General features: G+C 39.1%; 4 protein-coding genes across 7 annotated transcripts; 1 reads left to right on the top strand and 3 right to left on the bottom strand.

The window, feature by feature from the left end:
• Window positions 1-377: 377 nt before the first annotated feature.
• On the bottom strand, window positions 378-7,538 carry LOC103152766 (zinc finger protein 260-like). Of its 3 annotated transcripts, none has more exons than XM_016661207.1 (4): window positions 6,609-7,538; window positions 4,579-4,797; window positions 3,662-3,979; window positions 378-3,380 (listed from the first exon to the last, which is right to left on the bottom strand). In XM_016661207.1, exons 2-4 carry the CDS (start codon window positions 4,688-4,690, stop codon window positions 1,816-1,818), a joined length of 1,995 nt encoding a protein of 664 aa, XP_016516693.1. In that variant the 5' UTR covers window positions 4,691-4,797; window positions 6,609-7,538; the 3' UTR covers window positions 378-1,815. The 3 variants fall into 3 exon arrangements, with proteins under 3 accessions (XP_016516693.1, XP_007573433.1, XP_016516690.1); XM_007573371.2 differs by lacking the exon at window positions 6,609-7,538 and adding an exon at window positions 6,113-6,602; XM_016661204.1 differs by lacking the exon at window positions 6,609-7,538 and adding an exon at window positions 5,717-5,738.
• Window positions 7,539-7,637: 99 nt separating this feature from the next.
• LOC103152757 (zinc finger protein 45-like) lies at window positions 7,638-11,617 on the bottom strand. The gene is made up of 3 exons (XM_007573359.2): window positions 11,314-11,617; window positions 10,263-10,595; window positions 7,638-9,493 (listed from the first exon to the last, which is right to left on the bottom strand). Exons 1-3 carry the CDS (start codon window positions 11,444-11,446, stop codon window positions 8,370-8,372), a joined length of 1,590 nt encoding a protein of 529 aa, XP_007573421.1. The 5' UTR covers window positions 11,447-11,617; the 3' UTR covers window positions 7,638-8,369.
• A 223-nt stretch (window positions 11,618-11,840) lies between these two features.
• On the bottom strand, window positions 11,841-16,146 carry LOC103153161 (zinc finger protein 37-like). Of its 2 annotated transcripts, none has more exons than XM_016661227.1 (3): window positions 15,517-16,146; window positions 14,066-14,418; window positions 11,841-13,777 (listed from the first exon to the last, which is right to left on the bottom strand). In XM_016661227.1, the coding sequence occupies exons 1-3, from the start codon at window positions 15,662-15,664 to the stop codon at window positions 12,362-12,364; spliced, it is 1,917 nt and encodes a 638-aa protein (XP_016516713.1). In that variant the 5' UTR covers window positions 15,665-16,146; the 3' UTR covers window positions 11,841-12,361. The 2 variants fall into 2 exon arrangements, with proteins under 2 accessions (XP_016516713.1, XP_016516702.1); XM_016661216.1 differs by having other exon boundaries at window positions 11,841-13,782; window positions 14,068-14,418; window positions 15,517-16,143.
• A 218-nt stretch (window positions 16,147-16,364) lies between these two features.
• LOC103152747 (gastrula zinc finger protein XlCGF57.1-like) lies at window positions 16,365-21,471 on the top strand. The gene is made up of 2 exons (XM_007573347.2): window positions 16,365-16,849; window positions 18,895-21,471. Exons 1-2 carry the CDS (start codon window positions 16,735-16,737, stop codon window positions 20,382-20,384), a joined length of 1,605 nt encoding a protein of 534 aa, XP_007573409.1. The 5' UTR covers window positions 16,365-16,734; the 3' UTR covers window positions 20,385-21,471.
• The last annotated feature ends 2,768 nt before the right edge of the window (window positions 21,472-24,239 follow it).

The following is a 24,239-nucleotide window of genomic DNA, read 5'->3' as shown; positions in this document are numbered from 1 at the left end:
TCAAGCTCCCAGGCCTCTGGTAGAGGACCCGAGCTCAGAGGATGAAAGAGACCACCCACGGAGGGTGAGAGGGGAATTTTTTTTTATATATATATATAAATAAATAATGGTCAAGTCAAAGCCCAACTTCAAATTTGTGAGGACACTTAAACTGATGTTTACAGATACTGCTGACCCATTTTGACTGACCTTGATGTAATTTTTGGATTGGATAGGGCCACATCAACGATGTACCCTAAAGGTCTATTTGAAGAAACTGCATTAAAAAGTGAGGTGAATACATACAAATCCAACATTTTCAATTTTCTTTGTGAATATGTGGGTTCAGACACTCTTCACCAAGTTCTGGAAGCATAAACAACAATCATCACAACAGATTGTTCTTTGAAAAGGTTTAATATGCTTACACAGAGAACAGATTTTTTCTGCAGCACAGCTTGGTCAAATAGATTGGTCATGCGTTCATTTCGCTCTAGCGTCACATAGGCTGAAATGAGGGAGGGAAACCAGATCCACAAAAAAAAAAAATACAGAGCTCATTGGATGAAATGATTGTTAAAATTAAACAAAAGTTGTGCAGAAACAAAACCTAAGGCACATCAGTGGTATTGAGTTTAGTGAAATGTTCACCTAACAGGACTTTCTAACTACAGAACCCACAAGCACTCAGTCTTCTACGAACAAAACAGACTTTTTAAAAGCCAACAGGTTAAAGACTTTAAAAAAATCTTAGTTGAGGTTAATTGAGGTTAATACTTACCTGCTATAGAACAGACATCAGCTCAGTCTTCAAACAAAACGATGTAAACTAAACATGCTTAGAGAGATTTCACAAAATAATGAATGTTTCCAACCAAATTCATTTGTCAGGGAAAACCTTAATATCATTTTGTTACAGAGCAAACATAAGCTAATCTTCTACTGACTAAAATACATTTCAAACTATATTAGACTATAAAGATAACAGTAAACAATGATAGTAATTAGAGTAGTACCAACAAAGTTCAGTCTTGATCAAAGAAAAGTTAGTTCAGCTTTATACTTTGCTACGCAAAAGACTGCTCAATCCACCAACAAGAAAAAATAAAGTTCAATAAATACTGCATAACACATAAACCAATAAATTACCAGCCAAATTCAGCATTTAAGAAAAAAGTTGGTTTGGGTTTAAACTTTCATGTTTTGAGGACAGACAACAGCTTATTCTAAAAATAAAATTTAAGCCAACTCTATTTACAAAAGATTTTAGAGATGCAATGATAGAAATAGCAACACAATTCAGTCTTTACTGAGAAACTAAAGTGTTGTTGCAAAGCGGACCGTCAGATGAAAAAGAACTTACCCTGTAGATAAGGGGTGCCCAAGTCCAGTCCTCAAGATCTACTATCCTGGAACTTTTAGATGCATTCCTAATTCGACGCACCTGAATCACATGAATGACTTGTTACCGTTCCTCAGCAGAGCTAAAAGATGCGATGATTCATTTGAATTAGGTGTACTGGAGAGGGGAGGCAACAGAGTTGCAGGATAGTGGATCTCGAGGAATGGACTCAGGCACCCCTACTGTAGACCATCAAGGAGCTCAATCATGCAGATTTCTGTCTGGCCACCATTCATCCTCAAACAGAAAAAAATGTGTTCCTCTCAATGTTTGAATCCAACATTAAAGTCTTAATGAAAGAGATACGACAAATGATCACCATGTCTATCTGAAACCATGAAACTGTGGTTTGACTTTCTTTTGGAGTGTCATGTGTGTTTCTTCTCATCTTATGTTGAGTGTTCTGAGGCGTTTATGTTCCTGTGACTGTCTCTTTATATGTTCATGTATTGTGCTGTGTCGTTTTGTGTGTCTTCATGCATTCCTGTGTCATTTTGTGTCTCTTCATGCATTCCTGTGTCATTTTGTGTCTCTTCATGCATTCCTGTGTCATTTTGTGTCTCTTCATGCATTCCTGTGTCATTTTGTGTCTCTTCATGCATACCTGTGTAACTTTGTGTCTCTTCACGTGTTCTTATCATACTGTGCCGTGTCATTTTGTGCCTTTTCACGTGTTCTTGTCGTGAAAATTTCACACTACAAACATCACAACTGAATGGTTTCTCTCCTGTGTGCGTAATCATGTGTCTCGTTAAGCGTGACTTCTCAACAAATTTTTTTCCACATTCATCACAGACAAAATTCTCATTTCCGGATGGAACCTTCTGTGCTCTTGAGTGAACTGGCATATGGTTGTCAAGATCGCATTTTCGGACAAATTTCTCCTCGCAGACTTCACAGGTAAGTAGATTCTCGCCAGTGTGGTGTCTAACATGCAGAAGCAGACTTCCTTTTCGAGTAAATTTTGCATTACAATAAGCGCAGGCAAATGGTTTTACTCCTAAATGGGTTAACATGTGTGCTTGAAGATCGGCATTAAATCTGAAGTGTCTGTCACAATCAGTGCATGCAAATGGTTTTTCTCCGTTATGAATCATCATGTGCCGCTTCAGAGCCCCCTTTAGGCTAAACTTTTTATAGCACACCTCACACTGAAAAGGTTTCTCTCCTGTGTGGCATCTCATGTGCCTTTTAAGATCCTTCAGCTCTGTAAATGCTTTACCACAGTTGCCACAAGCATATGGTCTCTCTCCCGTATGCAGTCTCAAGTGAGATTTGAGGTGGCACTGATAAGGAAATGTTTTACCACAAAAATCACAAGCAAATGGTTTCTCCCCCGTGTGGACTGTCATGTGACAATTAAGTTGATACTGCTGGTAAAAAGTTTTACCACAGTCTGCACAAGCAAATGGTTTCTCTCCAGTGTGGAGTCTCCTATGAGACTTGAGATGACACTGATATGGAAATGTTTTACCACAATCTTCACAAGCATATGATTTCTTTTCAGCTTTGGCTCCCGGTTGAGTGTCACCGTTTTTCTTTTTTCTAGATTGCTTCTTCTCAGCTGAAGATTTGGTAGGCTTACCCACTGATTGGTGTGTCACAGAGCTGCTTTCTTCCCCACTGTTTTCAGTATCAGAAGAGTGGGATGCATCTTCATTGTTTTTTGACTGCAGACGAGTAGCTGAACGACGGGTCCTGCTTGGTTTTGGACTTTCACAGTCTCCATCAGGCTCTTTCTTTATCTGTACAGCTGAGATCTTCTTTGGAGTGTCCGTCTCTCTGCCCTCTTCAGGTTTGACGTAATGAAGTTCTGATAACGAACTAAGTTTCTCATCATCTACAATCTTCACAATAAGCTGTTCTCTCTCCTCACCGACCCACAGGTCATCATCTTCCTCCTTTATGTGGGAGGGCTCTGGGTCTTTCTGGTTCAAACAAGAGTTCAAGTCTTGGGGAGCCTCTTGCTTCATCCCCAACACCTGCTGGACCGGGAAAACTGAAAAGCATATGGATGTTAATGATTTCAAGCATTCTTACAAAAAAGTTAGTATTGTTTTTCTTAAAACTTAAAGCAAAGTATGCCATATTGATAATGGTAGACATCTAATTTATTATTATTATTATTATTATTATTTTAAAAGCTAATAGGAATATTATTATTATTTTTGGCTTTGTTAGTCAGTCAGGTGAAATTTAGTCTTGCGTTTGAATGTTTTGAGACGAAACAACCAACTCCAGTCTGAGCTTTAAATCTGGCACAGCGTTTGGATCTTTTACCTGTACGGTGAAGGGTCATCTCACTTTCTTGATAAGAACTATTGAGGCTTGGGCCTGGTTCTGGTCTTCCACAGTTCTCTCCATCAGGTTCTGCTTCCATCTGTTTAGCCAAGTTGGGCGTCAGGGGTTCTCTTCTCCTGTCTTCAGTTTTCATGCAGCTACAATCTGAAAACTTTGGTTTTTCTTCTTTTTCACTTTTCACAGCAGGCGTCTCTTCTTCCTTCATGTGGGGCGGCTCTGAGTCAAGCGGGCCCAAACTAGAGCTCCAGTCACTGCGAATCTCTTCTTTAACCACCCACAGCTGGTGCCCAGGAAACACTGAAAAACACATAGACATCTGTGACTCCTTTAAAAATAAAAATCCATAATTAAATAATTCGCACATCCCTGACTGCTTATTTCCTGTGGCAGTGGTTGGGCTCAGCAAAACAATGTATCCGCCTATGAAATCAAAATTTAGAATTTTCTTTCTTGATTTTTCCCCCCTCTTATTAATTTAAAAAGTGTAAACAAAAACCTAAAATAAATTAGACAATTGTAAATACATAAATGAAGGCCACATTTGCAGTCATGGTACTGAGATAAAAAAAACATGAGGATGTTTGGAATAATGACATCTAAAAAAAATACCATCAAATTGACAATTATGCAAAGTAGACGATGGCATCATTTAGGAAAATAAATTCCTTACTAAGGAGCCAATTTTAACAGAGCTAATTAACTTAGCATTACTACACAAGTTAGTAATTTAACTTGACTAATTAGGTTTATCAAACAACAGTGAATGACACCCAGATCTTAAAAATAGTGTGTGGAATAAGAAAGCTGTTAGTGGTGCAGTGGTGGCTGCTAGGTTTTAACAGGAATCAAATTAATTAATACCCATCCAGTTTAATTAGGAAGGAACAATTATTTACCTTCAGTCTCTTTCTTAGCAAGTTGGAGAAAGCTGGATTGTGTTTCGGAGTCCCGGCTTTCCATCTCTGATCGATGTGTTTTTCCAGCTTGGTGTTCTGAATTAGCCCACATCTCTAAATATACTTCTAGTAAAGGTCGGCGCCGTTAAGATGTTTTCCTGATGAGATGCGAATCCGTCTTCAGTCTCCCAACGTTCAGACATTAGTGTTGCTCGCAGTCTGAGGAGAGACGCATCAGGAAAGAGTTTCAGAATAAACCACAAGGTATGTAAATGCTGCAGAAACCATTGCAGTCATAGATACAGAACAAGAGACGCAGCTTCATGTGTGTATTACAACACTGGGCAGGTGGAAATCAGATGGTTTGAAGTTGGATTTTCAGTCATATTTCTATACAATAATTGTTTATCTCAATACTGGTAATAATAATTGGTACAGAAATAAACAAATGTAAGGCCTTATGACGTGGATTTTTTTAAGTCCAATTTTCCACATTTATTTGTCTTTTTCCACAACAAAACATTCTAAATAAGTAAAAAAAAGAAATCAATTTTATCAGTTTAACAGAAAAACTTCCCAAACATGTTGGGATTAAATTTACAGAATAGCAACGGTTGCAGAAAAAAAATAAATTCAGAAAAAGTATCTTGTTAAAACAAGAAACTTTCTATTCATAAGATATAAAATTTGTTAAAACAACAGCTTTACGTTTCTCATATGTTCTGCAATACACTTCTATCTCATTACAGAAAAAATATGTTCATATTTAAACAGGAAAGGACAACACATCGCAGGGTGTTTGAGTGTTGTCTAAAATAGACAAGGTGAGAAGATGAATGGTTTAACATATTGCTCCTGAATTTATTTCTTAGCTCTGGCAGTTAAACACTTAATTCAATTTACAAATAAATGTGCTCACAAAAATTAGTGAAACTAAAGAAAAAGTGTTTTTGTATATATAAAAAAAATAAAACTAAGAATGGAAACCATTTTCTTGATATGTGATTTTTGGAAACTAAGAGTGAATTTTCTAAACATTGGTGAAAACATGTTCTTCATTGTTAAAGGTATATGTTTACATTTATCGATTTTTACGGCACATATTTTGAATTAAGACAATAATGCTTATTTTGCTTACGCCTGCTGTACTTCCAGTTCACCATCGGATGTCGCTGTTTTGCCTCACATTGAAATCTCGAAGCTTTTATTAATTTTAGGTTTTAAAAAACCTTTAATGCCTTTGAATGCTTTTCACACCAGTCACTACAAAAAGAAATAAAGACCAGCTCAGGTAAAGGCTACAAATCAATATGTTTGGGTGATAAAATTATTTTTGTGGCAGCCAAACTGATTTAAATCCAGTGTAAACAGCATGTTTTCCGTTCACCTGAAAAGTTAATTAACCCGTATTTTCTTTCCAACATGGCGGACGCGCTGACGTGTCGTAATAATAGTCAATTAAGCGTCTACCCGAAGAATAGCCAAACCTAAATAAAATCAGTCATATCCTCATTAAGCCAGAGCTTCTTCTTACCAGCTGTTGGGTTTCCATCATCATCCTGCGGTTAGTGGCTACGAGCTGTTTTCTCTGCAGTTTGCCCTCTAAAGGCAGACTTTCAGTACCGATTATAATCCACCTTCTTCATGGTTTCTGCCCTCTTTAAAATTAGCCGTGCACATTAGCTCATATTCTAGTCGGGTTCATGTCTACTAGACTGGATCTATAGTGTCGTTACAGGCCATCGGAGCCCCAGTCTCCGACTGGAAATTATTTATGGCTCTCTGCTGGATTTTGATCAGGCATCTGCACAAACACTCTCTAATTATGCCTTGGTAGTGTCTCCCTCTTCTGGAGTCAGCTAGCTCCTACAGCAGTCAGTCGTTCAGGTTTTCAGTGAAAAGAACAAAGAAAATGTTTGCAAAACCTTTAAAAGAACTGGATATCAATTAATCTAGACCATTGCAAACGATTACACTTTATTTTGTAAAGTTAAACCATCAAAAATTAAACAAAAACCCCTAACTCTTACTATAGAGAAGTAAAGCCTATGTCAGAGACATCTGTTTTCACTTAGCAGCTGTCCCTGTACCTCATTACTTCCCACATGTAGTGAAGATGGAGCTCAGCTCAGCCAGAGCTCTTTTGTTCTCTTCTTGAGGTTTTCTGAAAGCAGAGCAGACTGCCGTTTGTCATGAACCAGTCAGTAAACAAACATTAAAAAGAAACAATTCCTCAGGAATTCAACAAGAATAGAATCCATTTGAGATGTGGTCTGAAACTACAACACAGGCATTGAGATTGAAACCCACTTCTGTTGTTTATCAGAGTGCCTATAAACTAAAACGACAGAGAGGAATCTCCTCCAGCTGTAAAACTGACATAAACTGAGCAGACATCAACACATTTATGTACATAAAATGAGCATTTAAAATAATTTTAAATGCAACAACACGCAAAACTCAAACCCAGGACGTTCATTCAGGACATCTGAGAACTGCATATGACCGCTCACGAACTCGACCAGACCTGACTTTAATTATCGCTTTCATCGGGACGCAGACAAGGCCGACCTGCTTGGAATTAAAACCACCTGAATCCAATTTGGAAAAACTCTCCGCCATGTTCCCAAAAAGGTTCTGTCACTTACATCACTTCATTTACCTTTGTGACTCCACCTCTGATCTACAACACCAAGTTCCTACAGATATTAGCTCCGAGATATGGACAGAACCAGCTCACTTCCATTTGAAATCAAAATTTATACCAAAACAACCACAATGTCCACTCACAATGGAGGCAGCTGATGGCACAACACCAGTGTTTGAAACTCAGTCTCTTGCACAAAATATTCTCTCTGCCAGCACACAGAATGAGGATTTGTTCAATCAAAATTAAGCTTTTCACTCATATTCCTGCATGTATCTGAAGGTACTATTGTTTTTTGTTATTGTACAACATAGATAATCCTCAGTTTGTAACACTGAATTTACTTTTCAACAACTATTGCTCCCTATTTGATGAAGGGCATGACCATCGATAGAAGTAAACACAAAACACATTGATTGTTGATTATTTTTATTGAAAGAAACTTCAATTTCATCAAAATTGAAGTTTCAATGAAAATGCTTTTGAGAGCAGATTTCTTTGTCTGCTCTCAAAAGTTGAGAGGAAACTGTTGGGTAAGTTGATCAGAAAGCTCTGCAGTTTCTTTTTGCTAAAGATGTTGTACATTTTAAGTGCAAAATACTTGTTTAGTTTCAAGCAGAATGATGAAATTTAAAGTGACATCTAAAAACACAGAGAATAAGCTTGTTATTTTTAAAGATGTGATGTTTGTAAAAAAGACGTACGCAGTAGTAAAAGGGTCAAGCTACACTGCAAAAATAAAATATGTTTAATTTAGTTGCAGTTTTTAGGTCAACTTGGTTATTCTGCAGAATAAGTTTTTCTTCTCTGTTCAGAGCTTCATAGAGAAACTCTGGGAGTCCTCCAAAAAATGCTGCTCTGAGCTTTATGACCATTTCTAAACTTCACTACCTTGATAGAAATAATGTGTGGGGTTCCCTTAATTTCCACAGGATGACTTCAGAACATCTGACTGAGGTCTCTTGAAATTGGTGGAAAGAGGAACCACACAGCAACAGGTAAGGGAGGAGGGAGTGCATGGTGCCCCATGACCTGCAGTGTCAACTTGAAAATGAGGAGTGAAACACAAAAACTGCAAGGAAAAAGATCAGGGATGGGTTAAAATAGTGCTAGAATGATCAGAAAACACAGATTTATTGACTCGTTAGTTACAGCCCTCGTGGGCGCCCATGTGACGCTTCAGATCCCCGTCTCGTGAAAACGCTTTACTGCAAACTCCACACACAAACGGTTTCTCTCCCGAATGGATCCTCATATGATTTTCAAGATGATACCTTTTATAAAACCTGCTTTTACAGACGTCACAACCAAACGGCCTCCCTTCCGTGTGGAGCCTCACATGTCGCTTTAACTGGTCCTCCTTCACAAAACGTTTACCGCAGTCGCTGCAGCTAAACGGCGTCGTGTGAAAACCCATGTGGTTTTTCAGGTGATTCTGTTGTGAGAATCCTTTGCTGCAAACACCGCAGACAAACGGTTTCTCTCCCGTGTGAACTCGCATGTGGCTCTTTAGAAGATCCTGTCGCGAAAATCCTTTGCTACAAAAACTACAAAGGAACGGCTTCTCTCCAGTGTGAACTCGCATGTGACTCTTGAGATGAATTTGCTGTGAAAATCCTTTACTGCAAAAACTGCAACTGAACGGTTTCTCTCCGGTGTGAACACGCGTGTGACTCTTTAGATGATCTTGTCTTGAAAACGCTTTGCTACAAACACTGCAGATGAACTGTCTCTCTGTGGGGTGGATCCTCATGTGGTTTTTAAGAGTTTCACGTCTTTGAAACCTCGTGCCACAAACATCACAGGCAAATATTCTCTCTTCAGTCGGAAGTTGTGACTGATGTGTCTGAAGGTAACCCTTTTCTCTAAATCCTTTACCACAAAGATCAGAGCCATGTTCTCTGTTTCCAGTGCGAGTTATTGTGTGTAATTTAACAGCAGTCTCATTATTTAATGTTTTTTCATAAATACTGTTAAAAGCCCCATGAGGTTCTGGTACTCCACCATCCTCTCCATCAGGTTCTGTTTCCATCTGTTCAGCTGAACTGCTGGTTAAAGATTCAGCCTCTCTGTTGGCTTCAGCTTTAATTTCCCGAAGCTCTGATAACCGAAGTTTCTCTTCATCTTTATCCTTCACAGTAAGCCACTCTTCCTCCTGACTGATCCACAGTTCCTCCTCTTCCTTCTTTATCTTGATAAGCTTCTGGTCCGTACTGGATCTCGACAGAACAGGAACCTCTTCTTTAATCGCCAACATTCGTTTGCCCTCTGCAAGAGACACAACAACAAGCTACATTACAGATCCTACAAGTGAAACGGCTTCATAAATTGCTGCTCAATGACAGAGGAGATAAAATTCAGGTCTGGCTCTTTTACTTTTCCAACAAAGTCAAAATTACAAGTTAAATAAAAACTTTTATTCAAGTTAAATGTCGAAAACAGTTTCTTCTGTCAAATGTCTAAGCAGCACAAACAATAACATAAGAAAGAGGTGAATTAAAGGGTGTTGGACTTTAATTTAGTTGATGACCATGAGACCTTTTCTACCGGCTGTGGTTGTTAGATGGAATGAAGGAAGAAGAATAAGGAAGGACCGCTTGAAGGAAGAATGGAAGGATGTGAGGAAGGATTAAAAAAAATTAACAAGGAAGGAAAGAAAGAATGAACACAACAAAGGATGACAAAATACTCAAAGAAGGGAAAAAAATGATGGTCCCAACAAAGAAAGAAAAGCAGGGAGAAGGAAACACAAGAAAGGGAAATAATCAAGGAAGTAAAGGGGGAAGAAACAAGAAAAAAAAAATTAGACATACGGTGGAAGAAAAGCGGAAATAAAGTCAGAGGAAAGGAAATGAGGAAAGAAGTTAGAACACAACATTTAGATAACAGGATTGGAAATAAAGTTTTGTAAAATCTTACAGCAACCCATTTTCCTTTTTCCTATTTATTCAGACCTTGAGAATAGTTTCCAGACTTTTCCAGATTGCTTACGAGGCCTTTAGATAAACATCCAACTAAAATCTGAGAAGGGTCTCACCATCCAAACACCGTTTTCCCGGGATCTCCTTCCATCCCGCTTGAACCCCTGCTGGATTTTGTTGCATCTGTTCAGCTGAGCTGCTGCTTGGAGCCTCTGTCTCCATATTGTCTTCAGTTTTGACATGATGAAGATCTGATAACTGAGGCTTCTCTTTATCATCTTCAATCTTCACAATAACAACCGTGAAGGGGAACCTGTTGTCCTCAGTCTCTTCCTCCTCCTCGTTGATCAGCTCTCCATCAGCATTAGGGCAGAGTTCTTCCTCTTCCTTCTTTATCTGGAGGTTTTCTTCAGGAATCTCTTCTTTTATCACCAACAGCTGCTCCTCATCTGCCAGGGACAAATGGATGCCACGGTTGAGTGAGTGAGATAAAGTTCATCGCAGAGCAACACATAGATACACTCTTAGGGAAATTTAGAGAGACAATTATCTTATCTGGTTAAAAAAAAAGTCTGACATTTTGTAATTTTAAAGACTTTTTTGGCCTTTGTTAGCAGACAAACGTGAGAGTAAAAGAGATGCGACAATAGTCAGAAGTGTAATCACAAATGTTTAGTTTATTGTATTAATTGGACAGGATAAACATAGATGTGCCAAGTCCCGATCGGTTGTAATTAACCCTGGTGATGCGCCCTGTGACGCCCCCCATGTACCTGGGAGACAGACAGAAGGAGCGCAGTGCGCAGCCTCAGTGACTCCAGTAGGTCTTCTTTCAATGTTGATTTATACAACTGGGCTGCCTGCTGTTAACAACGTATTCCTGTTTATTCTATGCATTCACTCTGCAAACTAGCATGTGTTCAGGTTATAGCAATAGTTATAGCAATAGTGTGCTATAACCTGTCAGAACAGCAAAGAAATGGTTTATTTCTGCTACTTTCACAGCGTTTTGATATGCGCAGCAGCCATGCTGAATCTGGACTTACCGGAGAGGACGCACATTTTTCCAGTCTGAATTCGCACTGTAGTGAGGTTTGATTTTCCCAAACCAGTACAAAAGAATAACAACTCACCTTTAGCTAAAATCATGTTATCCTCAGTTCTTACCAGTTTGATTTGCGCCAGCATCCTGCTGGACATCGAGCCGTTTCATCTGCAGTTTGTCCTCTAAAGGCCGACTTTCAAAGTTGATGTGATGAACATGATCCACTTCCTTCATGGTGTCTGCGCTCTGTGACATGAAGCAGACTGATAATTATCAGACTGGATCCATAAATGTGAAAAGCGAAGCCTTTACGTCTTTTTTTATTGTTTTTGAGCAGGCATCTGCACGGACAGCAGTCGGTAACTCCCGCTCTGCTGCCTTCTGCTGGACATTATTCGCTCCTGCAGCAGACAGTTCACAACCCTGGTGGTAAATATGGAAACGCTGCAATTAGACCAGGGACTTGTCACCTTTGCAGTTCAAACACTTAATGCAGCTAAAAAAAAACTTTAGAGAAAATCTCTAAATGCCTACCCCAACCTTTTGAAAAAGATGACAAATTTTCAATGAATATCTACAGTGGGAAATTTGTTATTTTTAAAGCCTAAACCAATCTTTTAAGCTTTTAAAATAAAGCAACTCGGAGGGGCAATGTTTTTGAGTCTTTATTGATGTCAGGCTTTCTTGAAGATAAGTAGGCTTTCTTTTGCCTTTTCCATATAACAGTATAAAAGATATCCAACAAATATGACAAAAACAAGCTTTTACATTACAAACATGAGCATGTTAGTATTTAGCAAAACTACAAAATATAAAACCTTTGATAAAAAAGAAGTCTACTGAAACATTTGTGTTTCAGATTTGGTTTGTAGCTATATCATTACAACATAGATACTGTCAGGTTAGGGAGTATTTTTAGTATAACTACAACAGGCATGAATGGGCACACTGAAAAACATTAGCACAGCATGACCATTAAATAATTTACATAACATTGTCAATGTTTTAGCAAGGCGCCTCATGTAGATAATACCAGTAAGATGATTATATTGGAAAACTTACCATCTATGAAGTTACGCTGATTTTAATCTATACAAAATAAACACCTCTAACTAGCAGCATTTACACCAATCTAGATGAGTACATCTAGATTGGCAGAATGAGCAGTTTCTATTGACTGTGGGCTCTCATTGTGTGTCTCTTCAGACTATCATGGCGTGTAAAACTCACACTACAAACACTGCAGCTGAAAGGTTTTTCTCCCAAGTGGGTACTCATGTGTGCCGTAAGATGCACCTTTCTGATATATTTTTTCCCGCATTCCTTGCAGGCAAACTTTCTGTTTTCAGTGTCTTGTTTCCAGTCTCTTGTATGAACTGACACGTGATACTTCAGTTCAGAATTTCGATAAAATCTTTTATCACACCTATCACACGCAAATGATTTCTCACCTGTGTGGCGTCTAATGTGTCTCGTCAAAGCTCCCCGATGAGCAAATCTGGCTCCGCAGTAACGGCAGGAAAATGGTTTCACTCCCGTGTGAGTTACCGCGTGTTTCTGAAGATCTGCTTTAAGCCTGAAATGCTTGTCACAGCTACCGCAAGCGAAAGGTTTTTCTCCTTTATGAATCATCATGTGGTTCCTCAGCGTTCCCCTTTGTGTGAATCTTTTGCCACATTCCTCACACTGAAAAGGCTTCTCCCCTGTGTGGCATGTCATGTGACCTTTAAGATTTTGCAGCTTGGTAAACGTTTTACCACATTCATCACAAGTAAAAGGTTTTTCTCCAGTGTGGATTCTTAAGTGAAGTTTAAGAATATGAGAATGCCTAAACGCTTTACCGCAAACATCACAACTAAATGGTTTCTCTCCAGTGTGGAGCCTCATATGACATTTAAGATAATACTGATCCTTAAACATTTTCCCACAAACAACACAAGCAACTGATTTCTTCCCAGCTTTGGCTATTGATTGTTTCATATCAGCCAAACAGGTGGAAGCCTTTTCTCCTGAATGACATGACAGGTGCTTCAGGAATGACTGCTGGTACACAAATTGTTTACCACAGTCTGGGCAGCTAAAGGGTTTCACGGCACTTCTACATCCAGGTCTGCTGTTCATGCCTGACTGAAGTGTCCCAATTTCCCACCAGCCTTCACTGCAGCCTTTATTTTTAGATAAACCTGATAGATTGTCTTCACAACCGTCTCCACTCACTCCTGACCACCACTTCCTACTGACTTCAGTCTCGGAAGAACCTGAATGACTGGACTGTAAACAAGCTTGTGGATCTGAATTCCTGTCTGGCTGTGGTCCTCCACCCTCCTCTCCACCAGATTCTGTTTCCGTCTGTTCAGCTGAGCTGCTGGTTGAAGCTTCAGCATCTCTGCCGTCTTCACTTCTGATGAGATGAAGCTCTGATGACTGAGGTTTCTCTTCATCTTCACTCATCAAAGCAAGCTCCTCTTCATCCTGACTGATCCACAGCTTCTCTTCCGTTGTCTTCTGGAGTGGCTCTGTGTCTTGCTGGACTAAAATGGACCTCCGTGAATCAGGAGCTTCTACTTTGATTACCAACAGTTGCTGCTCATCTGCAAGAGAAGCAGAAAAGTCATGTTTCAAGGAGACTTTTGTAATTGTACAGATCCAGATAGTAAGATATTTTGACCCTTTGCTGCCTGCAATTTAGACGTGACCTTTTCCCCTCCCTCAGCTGTCTACAAGGCAATTTGTATATTTATTAATATTTATATCTTACCATTAGTGTGTTCGTTTTATGTTTGATGCTACAACAAGTGCATTTATTAAATTACATCGCTCCTTCCATTTTTATGATGAGAGAAATTCATGCAAACAGAGCAGAACCTGATGATTACCATATTTTATCTGGACCTCCTGCTGTTCAGTCCCATATCCTGTTGGTTCTGGGTTTTCATCTAGTTCTGCTCCTCCACTGTCCTCTCCATCAGGTCCTGTTTCCGTTCGTTTAGCTGGGCTGCTTGTTGGAGCTTCAGTTTCTTTGCCGTCGTCAGTTTGGACGTGGCAGAGCCCTGATATCTTAAGGGTTTCATAATCTACAATCTTCACAGTGAGCTGCTCTCCATCTTCACTCTCCCACAGTTCCTCCTCTTCCTTTTTTATATGGTGGAGTTCTGGGTTCTGCTGGTCCAAACTGGAGCTCTGCAGACCGGAAACCTCTTTTTTGATCACCAAAAGATGCTGCTTGTCTGCAGGAGAAACATGGACATCATGGTTAACTGAATCTCATTCAGCAGGACTCCACAGAAACCCATGTGTTTGTCCACACAGGGCCTGACTATAACCGGATAAAAACTGTTTGGTGATGAGATTTACACAAAACATTAGGATGGAAACAAGAGGGGGGAAACAGATTGACAGAAAAGAGACCAGAATCGAGATTTCAGCCTCCTCCATTACTGTGTTGTTGATTCAATACATCATTGTTGACGTTTTAAAATATCTTGTATGAAGAGGTCTGATGGCTACCGCTTCCCCTCACACACTGTTTTGTGTAGCAAAATCTAAAAGCAGTTGTATGTTTAAAGAAGTATGTGTGAGATATTGATCCTGACAAAACATTTAGACATCATCAAGATTTTAACCAACTAGTCATGTCAGCACTTCTGTCTTTTGTTCTGTTTGTTTCTTTGTACTTATAACTTGTCTTGTTTGCTTCGTGAATCACATACCGCCCGTTGTTCCATTAATTCAATAAAGTAAAATGTGTAACAGGAAGAACATATTATTTCGTTGCTGCAAGGCAAGCAAACCCACCACATAGAGAGGGGTTTACTGCTCCTTTGTGCAAACATACATAAAGGCACATTCCTTGCTTTAACCCTTAATTTTCTTTTGTCATCTTTGTCTTGCTGTGCAAGTCACAATCTGTCCTATTTGCTTGATAAAGCAGATGTGGCCTGTTGTACCATTAATTCAACAGGCGGTGTAAATCTGCCACCAACACGCCAAGGCAACCAGATCTACAATACTGTTAAACAAAGCTGCACAGATAGAACACAAATAAGAAAAACAAGACATACTATTTGATCAATTCTGTTTACTGTATATTTTTAATACATCAGAGCTTTAACAACAAGGAAATATAATTACTGATTTTTTTTATTTTATTTTATCTTTGTTTCCCTGGAGAATCTTCAAAATTCTATGACCAAAATAATGTTTCCCCTTCGAATATGGCGGATATGTTGACGTATCTCTATGGCGGATAATGGATTACCGATCAAAAAAAAGAAACAAACCACCCTCGTTTTGTTAAATTTTACCCCAACAGAGCTTCTTCTTACCTGTTGTTCGGATTCTCCCAGTTTCTTGCGGCTGATGCACACCGAGCCGTTTAACCTGAAGTTTGTCCTCCAAAGGTAGAATATTCCGATGAGCATAATCCACTTTCTCCATGGTGTCTGTTCTTTGTATTACACATTGGAGGCTCATAAACCAGAACAATACGGCCACACCGCAGCTATGCACGTTTCTGTTCGACTGAATCCACTTAAGTCTCAAACGAATGAGTCTCCGCGTCTTTTGTTTATGTCTCTCATCATATTTCAATCAGGCATCTGTACAGGCATCTGTTTCACTGCTGCCATCTGCTGGAGCGAATTAATCCCTGTAACATCCAGTCAGGTTTTGTCCACTTTGGTTTCAGAGAATAGATTAGTTTTATTGTAAAACCAAAACAGAATGAGAAGTTTTGGCAGTTGTGGTTAATTAATAATCAAACTCTTTAAGGTAGCAAAGAATGTATGTTTTTGTTTTTTACTTTGTCACTTTTTGTGATGTATTTTGTTGGGATTTTGTATTTTGTAAGACAGACCAACACAAAGTTCTGCTTAGTTGTGAAGTAAAAAGAAGGTAGTCACGATTTTAACAAATCATGACATATTTGTATATAGAACCACATTTTGATGTTGAAGGATCTTCTTTACCTAAATCAACTTCAGCTCCAAAAATTGACTAATTCATCAGTAAAATTATATATATATATATATATATATATATATATATATATATATATATATAACTCTTCATTACATTTTGTCAAGTAAATACAAATAAACTTGCTAACAGCTCGACTTTCTGCATTAAGACTTTAAGATCAATATTACATGTGTTGTAAGCCGAAATAACTATTTAAGTCTTGTTTTATGTTTAATACAATTTAATTTAATTCCATTGTTTCGTATTCTCATCGTTTTTCGCATTTTCTGGCCTTATTTGCAAGTACCTGAATACGGATTGATGCGATGCAACCACCCCTTGATAGTTGTGGAAAATGGTTCTTGGGACAGGGTGTCCGTGTAGATGCCCGTTTAAAACTCTGTCATTACGTCAGCAATCGTTCCGAAACAGACAGTCGGGTTTTTTAAGATCTGGTTGCAGTTTTTTCGTGCGCATCCGCCTCTTGAAACACTCCAGCGGAACCTCGCATGGAGCCTAACAGAAATGCTCCCGGCTGCAGTGTGAGCTGATCGGCCTGGTTCATTTTAGAGACGGCTGCAACCATGAAGGAAGTGGATTATGTCCATCAGAGCAGCGCTGAAAGTCTGGCTGCAGAGGACAAAGTCCAGATGAAGCAGCTCGGCGTCCATCAGGATGTAGGTAGAAACCAAACAGCTGGTAAGAAAAAACTCATTTATCGCTGTTAGCTAGCTGTAGCTCTGTGGCTGAGGAAAACGGGGCTTCCTTTGTTTATGTTGATTTAAATCGGGTTATTTACCTCATTGACATTATAGTCATCATTTAGTCTCGTTAAAAATGAGCCAAACTGCACGTAGCAGAAACAAAACACAGGAAACAGAACCGGAAGTCAGAAATACTTAAATCCTATTTCCTTTGGTCAACATTCAACATTAATACCCCACCCAGATTAGATTTGTAATCTCCGTGTTTAATTCTAAACAATCCGGTTTTCAAATGAATAGGTGAGCAGTGATTCATTCAGTCTCCCCAACAAGCAGAGTAACTAACAAGTCACACCTGAAATAGGTAACATTTTCAAATGTTTTTAATGTGAGCGATAATTAAAATGGCTCAATATCAAGATCATGTGTCTATGTTTGAAATTAAAGTGTTAAAATAAATTATAACTTTTAAAAAGAAAAATCTGTGAGGAAGTTTCTGCCTTTTCACTGGTCATAATGTATTTTACCTGTCATATTGTTTTTTTATGATGTGAACAAATGTTATTAAATAAAGATGAATATTGTGTAATAGGTCATATTTATTGTATTTATCATGATTATAAACATTGCAATTCTGAAATTAAAATAGAAATTGCTTGAAAAATGTTATAATTTTTATTATGCGAGCACATGTTGCAAATGTGCCCACATAAACATATTTTGCTACAGCTGAAACTACACGTTTACATTTATTGTAAAAGAAAAAAAAATGTTCTCTGTCACATTAAATCAAACTTTTCTTGTTTCATATAATTTAGGATTAATGAAATGTAGTTTCAAGAACCGTTTTTATTTAATAATTTCACTGCAGTAGCTAGCTAACGTTCGGATACTTTCAGCTCCCAAAAAGATTTGAACAAGACTTTTTACAAGCTAAGAACTTATATATTTAATAGATGTCTTCAACAGTACGATTCAAACCTAAACCTTCAGTATTTTCTTTTAATTCTGTTTGCATTCAGCAAGAGAAAATTCTGCTTGTAAGATTCTGTAAATGTGCAGGCTTGTTTTCCTCACTTGCATAAGTGAAAAAAGAAAACATCTATTAAAACATTAAGCTGTTTTGGCTTTTCAGATTTATCTCTCAACTCTTCATGTCCTCCATGTTTTCCTCTCCATTAAAAGCAGACCGGGCCCAAAGCGTTGGTGTTTCCTGTGTGTGCTTTCTGCCGTCTCGCAGCCTCCAGCCGGTTGCAGCAGATGGCCCGTTCACGCTGAGCCTGGCTCTACTGGAGGTTTCTTGCTGCTAACAGGGAGTGATTCCTTTTCACTGCTGCTACATGCTTGCTCAGGATGAGAGAATGCTGCAGAGCTGATGCAATCAGCTTGTTAAGGCAACTCTCTAAAAAATAAAAAGTTATCCGTTTTGCAAAATCCCAATACATTGCATAAAATCATTGACTTAGCAATAATCCCTCATTGTGTGGCAACATTAAGGAAGAACTTCGTAACAGGAAAGAAACATCAGCAGAGTCGGTTTCAGTATGAAGACGGCATCTGCAGCATATGACTGGGGCTTGTGAGACTAATCAGGTCATAAACTTATGACAAAATGTTTTATCCATTCATTCTGCACAACAGAACTGACATGATGAAACAAAAAAAGGGCGTCTACTTTAGGAGCCTTATGGTTCCTGCTGGCTCATTACAAATAGTGGTTGTTGTAGGTTAAAGATCACTGAAGTTGGTTGTCTGATGAGGAAAACGACACTAAAATCTTGCAGGAATACGTCATGGGAATGTTGCTGCTATGTCATTTCTGTTTTGTTTTTGTATCGTCTTATGTTTTATGTTCACATAAGAAGAAAAAGGGGACAAATTTGTATTGTTGACGTTTCAATTTTCATGTCTGATGCCTCAATAAAACTGTTTGACAATAAAATCTAGCAGGAATATTACACAAAATCAAGCAGCTATAACAAACTGTACTTTTCTAAGGGCAATTGATTTATCTACAAACTTAATTTCTGCTTTCTGCAGATGATCCGCAGCTGTTGGTGATTAAAGAAGAGCGTCCCTTTGAGTGGAGCTCCAGTGAGGACGAGCAGGACCCAGAGCTGCTCCACATAAAGGAGGAAAATGAGGAATCCTGGACCAATCAGGAGGGAGAGCAGCTTTATGGAGAGGAGGATCTGGCCAGTTTCCCGTTGAATGTTATTGTGAAGAGTGAAGAAGAAGAAGAGGAGGAGGAATATCAGTCTTCACAACTGTATCTCAGGGAAACTGAGCATAACAGAGAGTCAAAACCTTTGAGTTCCGTTCAGTTTATAAAAACAGAACCCGATGATGGGCCAGAATTGACGATAAACCCGGGAGTAAGCAACTACTTTAAGATAAAAACAGCTGGAAAAGCTTCAGACTCTTCAGAGACTGAAGTCAGTGATGAGGACAATCACTGGCAGGAACCGCTACCAGATTTTGGAACAGAAATTAAGCACAAAGAGAGCAGAACACCCGATTCGGGCGACACAGCCAAGGCCCTTTACAGCTGCTTCGAGTGTGACAAACAATATTTCTACAAGCAGTCCCTCCATAGACACATGAAGTGTCATTCCTTCAGCTCGGCTAACACAAACCACTGCAGTGGGCAGGAAAATGCAGATTCAGACCCAGCAGTCAGGAAGAAAGAGAGAGTGTTCATTTGTGACGTCTGTGGGCATGAATTTAACCAGAGGACTAATCTTACCACGCACAAGAGAGTCCACACAGGGGAGAAACCATTCAGGTGTGATGTTTGTGGAAAAAGATTTAACCAGCGCGGGAATCTGCGCAACCACAAGCGAATCCACACCGGAGAGAGGCCGTTCATATGCGACTTCTGCGGCGAGAGGTTCAGGAATCAGGGGATTCTGCAGGCGCACATGAGGGTCCACACTGGGGAGAAACCTTTCGTTTGCGGTGTCTGTGGCAGGAAATTTTCCCGCAAGACGCATTTCGAGACTCACATGAGAGTCCACACAGGAGAGAGGCCGTTCGGCTGTGAAATCTGCGGCAAAGATTTTCGTCACAAGATGCATTACCAGGAGCACATCCGGGTCCACACCGGAGAGCTGCCGTTCCCATGTGAGGTTTGCGGGAAAAAATTTCGACTTCAGTGCAACTTAAAGAGACACCTGCGAGTTCACACAGGAGAGAAGCCCTTCAGCTGCGACGAGTGCGGGAAAACATTCAGCTGCAAGTCGCATCTTAAGCGGCACACCAAGGTCCACACAGGAGTGCGGCCCTTCTCCTGCGAGATTTGCGGGGACACGTTTGCCGAGCCGGGAGCCGTGAAGAGCCACATCCTGGTCCACACGGGAGAGAAGCCGTTCGAGTGCGACGTTTGCGGGAAAACGTTTCGACAAAAGAGCACACTCACCAGACACAAAGTTGTTCACACAGGAGAGAAACCACACTCCTGCACTCTGTGTGGCGCCAGATTCACACAGCAGTGTAATTTAAAGACACACATGAGGCTCCACACAAGATAGAGCTAATTCTTTTCTTGAGGAATGTGTTTATACTGTATGAGGGTCACGTCCTGACCAGAGCCGTATGTTTACATTGCTAATAATAACAAGTATTACAATGTTTTGATTCATTTCAGTGTTTCCATTCATCTGGAAACTTTCCTGCCCTACATCGTCTCCACCAAATCTCACAGCTGCTCACTAAATCCACTGATCCATTCAACCCAATTAGCATTTTCCTGCCTCCTCCTTTAGTCCTTTAGTCTTAGTACAAGTTGAGACCAAAGGGAAGAAATCAAAAGTTAGTGATGAAAACCTTTGAACAGGAGCAACATTTGCATTGAAATAAGTGACAAATTTTGTATTTAAGACTTCGTAATCTGGTTCATTTAACATATTAACAGAAATTACCTTATGAGGAATGGTCATTGTGAAAAACATTTACTGTAGATAAAATAAATAAAAATCTGCTGACGTAGTACTGTAAAGAACCTGACTTAATTACCGATGTGTTTACTGCTCTGCGGTGAAGAACATAAAATGCTGTTATTGGTCTTCAGCTGGTAGCTTTTAAATAAAACAAAATGTAAGTGCATTAAAATCCCCATGGGCGGGGTTTTGCTTAACAGGAGGGTTAGTTACACTTCAACGAAAACTCCTCAGAGAAATGTCTGTAAATTAAATTGTTGCCGTCTCTCCCCTCTGACAAACATAAAAAAAACCTTCTGCAGCAGAAATTATTTTCCTGCAATAAAAAAAAGGATGTTGATTCTAACGTCATGTATTTTTGTTTAAAAGTGTTACAAAATGTAATAATGGTTTATTCACAGATTGATCTCACTGCATTACAGAAGGAACAAAGCTTAAAGCGGGTCACTGAATATGTGGCTACGTTTCAGAGAATAAAGCTGTAATTAGCCTTCATGTGAGAGAATATCCATCTGTTGGCCTTTATTAGAAATAAGGTCAACATGTTTATCTTTTTATTAGTTCTTCCTTAAATCATTGGTATATTCCTGTGTGCCTGTATAACAGTTTGGTATGCGTTTGTGATTTTTGTTTTCTGAAAGGTTTAACAGAAATGTTTGTCACTGGTAAAAAAAAAAAAGGTGTCATTTTTTGTTGCTTTTAATAAAGGTGTAAAAATACTGAAATGACTAAAATTGCTTCTGTTTTTTTTTTTTTCAGCCAGTAGCTCAACGTGTTGGAGTAATAATCCTATTTTCAGTCAATCTTTGGCGTTTTTCAGATTCAGAAAAAAAAAAAATGGAGCAAACTGCATCTATGATAGGTTAACCCTAAAAAACACATTTAAAGAGCAAAGGTCAGAGTTGAAACATGTAAGGAAAACTAAGTGGAAGGAGAAGCAAACTGAAGACATTCAGATAAATTACTAAAAGAAAAAAACGGATTAAAGGGAAGTTAGACCGACAGGAAATGAGTGAAGATTACAACTTTTGGACAGTAATGACTGTAAAGATTATTCAGATTCCTCCCCTAGATGTATCTCAGCCATAAATAACAATCAACCTTCGTTTCCATGCAGATGAAGAAAGCAGTTCAATAAAACACAGCAGGCGGAACTAGCGGAGCAAAGCCTCACTGTTGGCAGGATTAAAAAATAAATATTTACTTCAACCTTCACACATTCCTTAAACCGTCTCTAGTTGTGATTAATAAACAATGTGTATGTAAAACTGCTGCAGATTTCCATGAATATGCCCCGATGCTTTCTGCATCGGGGCAGGATTTGTGCAGCAGGCGGTGATTGTTGTGGTGCATTCAGCAGCAGAGGATCCTTGTGAAGCTTCACCATCTGTGCAGGCAGAGAACCGACTGCTACGGCGTGTCTGCAGGTTTCAGCCCGTCAAAGTCAGGCTGCTGGCAGGAACTGTAGCTACAAAGTTATGAAACGTCATTCCGAGTTCCTGCTGAATGAGCTCTGAGGGAAGTTCACCGGCAGATAGACCCATCCCCCAACGTTCACTCCACCACAGCAGACATGTGAGACAGAGCAGGGGAACTGATGTCTCACAAGACAAAGTGGAGGCAGAGCAAGTCATGAATGTCATGATGAAACATCTGGAAGGTCATTTCAACAGTTTTGCTCAGCAGGATTTTCCCTTTTCCCAGGATGAGACCTGCAGTGGAAACAGAGTCAGGAAGGAAAGCCATCTGCCTCCACCGACAGGGAGGGAGAGAAACAAAAAGACAGGGCAACTTTAAAATGGTCCTAGCTGTTGAACAAGCTGTTTTTATTTTCTTATCTAATCTGTGAACATGATGGTGTAAAGGTTCATAAAGGGCGTTACATAAAATCACATTTTTTGAGCTTTAAATCATGTTATTCCCTCATCAAAAAAACACACCAGGAGTATTGCTTTCATTCATTCATGCATGTTTGAGAAATCCATTCACCTTCCTCACTCAGCTCCTTCAGACTAGTGGCAGCAGCAATTACCAAGCAGACCAAGTCTGTTGAGCTCATTATGCAATAAACATCACAGAACAACCTTCTAAGAACAGTAGAAAATGGCATAATGAGGAGCATTTTTGCTTTTGTAAAGTGTTTTAAAGAAATTAAATTAGCTTTTATTAAATTCACCCAATTTGTTTTTTATGTAAGTTTCTATGATGGAGTATTAGGCCACGCTAAGAAAACAAAACTTGTTTTATTTGTTTTCTTTTCATGAAGTGCTGAAGGCTGAGTGTCGGAAAAAGCAGGAGCTTCTTAAAGAGACAGAGGCCCAATTTCAAAGCATTAAATTGTGGCGTAAAATTTATTTTTACAAATAAGGCAGCAGTTACTTCATTGTGCTATAAAATGGCACTATGTGCCTGTAAAATACATAAAACTGCCCTGTTAATACATCAACATTTCAGCACTTTTACTAGGAAATTTATATTTATCTTAATCTAAACTCCCAATGCAGCTTTTCATAGCAAATCTGACCTCCTTGCACTAAGACAAGCATAGATCATTCATGTCCTGTAAGATAATCGTTATAAAGCTGAACCCATCACATGGAGTCCAGCACGCTCCCAATTACAAATCAGACAAATTCACTAGCTCATGGGTGAAAGCATGTCTGAAGAAATCAGGAAATTGCTGTAAGCCTTTAGCTTTGCAGCATCCTTCCCTAATAAGGATGTGGCGACAGTGAAGAGGAACAGCCCCTTTAACAGCAAGAAACCAACAGAGGAGCAGGAACCAGGCATGAGCAGCCGTCTATAGGGCTGGGTGAGAACAGGAAGCAGAGTCAGAGAAACAGGAACACCGTCCATGAATAGTTTTTATGGTGCAAAATATATAAAACAGCAAAGTTAATGGCAGCAGTGCTCCTTAATGGCTCCATGCATGTTGCTGGGTGAATGTGCCTCTTGTGTGAAGCACTTTGAGGGGTCAGTGCGATTTGAACAGCTCAACATGAATCCAGACCATTTACAGCTAAACAGAGGAGCAGCGAACAAGGAAGGATTTGTGTGCAGCAAAAAAAGCAAACAAAAGATATTCATCTTTTGATATATATACATATATACATATATTTATAGATAGATATTGATATATAGATGTAGATATGTAGACATGTACATAGATATCCATCTATAGACATGTATATATAGATATACAGATATCTCTCTATAAATATACATGTCTATATATGTATATGTAGATATATAGATATATCTACATCTATAGATTGATCTGTCTGTATATATATGTAAACTGGATGAAGATCTCAGTGGAAATGTAGAACATAAATGTTCAGAGATCTGAAGATCATTAAAATTTGACAGCATCAGTCTGAGGTCAACACCTGCATTCAGTTTCTCATCAGGGTTGATTATTGTCTGCATTATTTGATTGATATTTGT

This window comes from Poecilia formosa, unplaced genomic scaffold, assembly GCF_000485575.1.
Source record: "Poecilia formosa unplaced genomic scaffold, Poecilia_formosa-5.1.2 Scaffold7, whole genome shotgun sequence".
NCBI classification, from domain to species: Eukaryota; Metazoa; Chordata; class Actinopteri; order Cyprinodontiformes; family Poeciliidae; genus Poecilia; species Poecilia formosa.
This window is presented reverse-complemented; position numbering and strand designations above follow the sequence as displayed.

Coding starts and splice junctions, on each gene's coding strand:
- LOC103152757 (XM_007573359.2), bottom strand. CDS start 11,446: ATGTCACAGAGCGCAGACACCATGAAGGAAGTGGATCATGTTCATCAC. Junction 10,596..11,313: donor TGCTGGCGCAAATCAAACTG/GTAAGAACTGAG, acceptor TGTCCCTGGCAG/ATGAGGAGCAGCTGTTGGTG. Junction 9,494..10,262: donor GGGAAAACGGTGTTTGGATG/GTGAGACCCTTC, acceptor TGTCTCTTGCAG/AGGGCAAACGAATGTTGGCG.
- LOC103153161 (XM_016661216.1), bottom strand. CDS start 15,664: ATGAGCCTCCAATGTGTAATACAAAGAACAGACACCATGGAGAAAGTG. Junction 14,419..15,516: donor TGGGAGAATCCGAACAACAG/GTAAGAAGAAGC, acceptor TTTCTCCTGCAG/ACAAGCAGCATCTTTTGGTG. Junction 13,783..14,067: donor GGAGGTCCAGATAAAATATG/GTAATCATCAGG, acceptor CTTCTCTTGCAG/ATGAGCAGCAACTGTTGGTA.
- LOC103152747 (XM_007573347.2), top strand. CDS start 16,735: ATGAAGGAAGTGGATTATGTCCATCAGAGCAGCGCTGAAAGTCTGGCT. Junction 16,850..18,894: donor AGGTAGAAACCAAACAGCTG/GTAAGAAAAAAC, acceptor TGCTTTCTGCAG/ATGATCCGCAGCTGTTGGTG.
- LOC103152766 (XM_016661207.1), bottom strand. CDS start 4,690: ATGTGGGCTAATTCAGAACACCAAGCTGGAAAAACACATCGATCAGAG. Junction 3,980..4,578: donor TGCTAAGAAAGAGACTGAAG/GTAAATAATTGT, acceptor TGTGTTTTTCAG/TGTTTCCTGGGCACCAGCTG. Junction 3,381..3,661: donor GATGACCCTTCACCGTACAG/GTAAAAGATCCA, acceptor TATGCTTTTCAG/TTTTCCCGGTCCAGCAGGTG.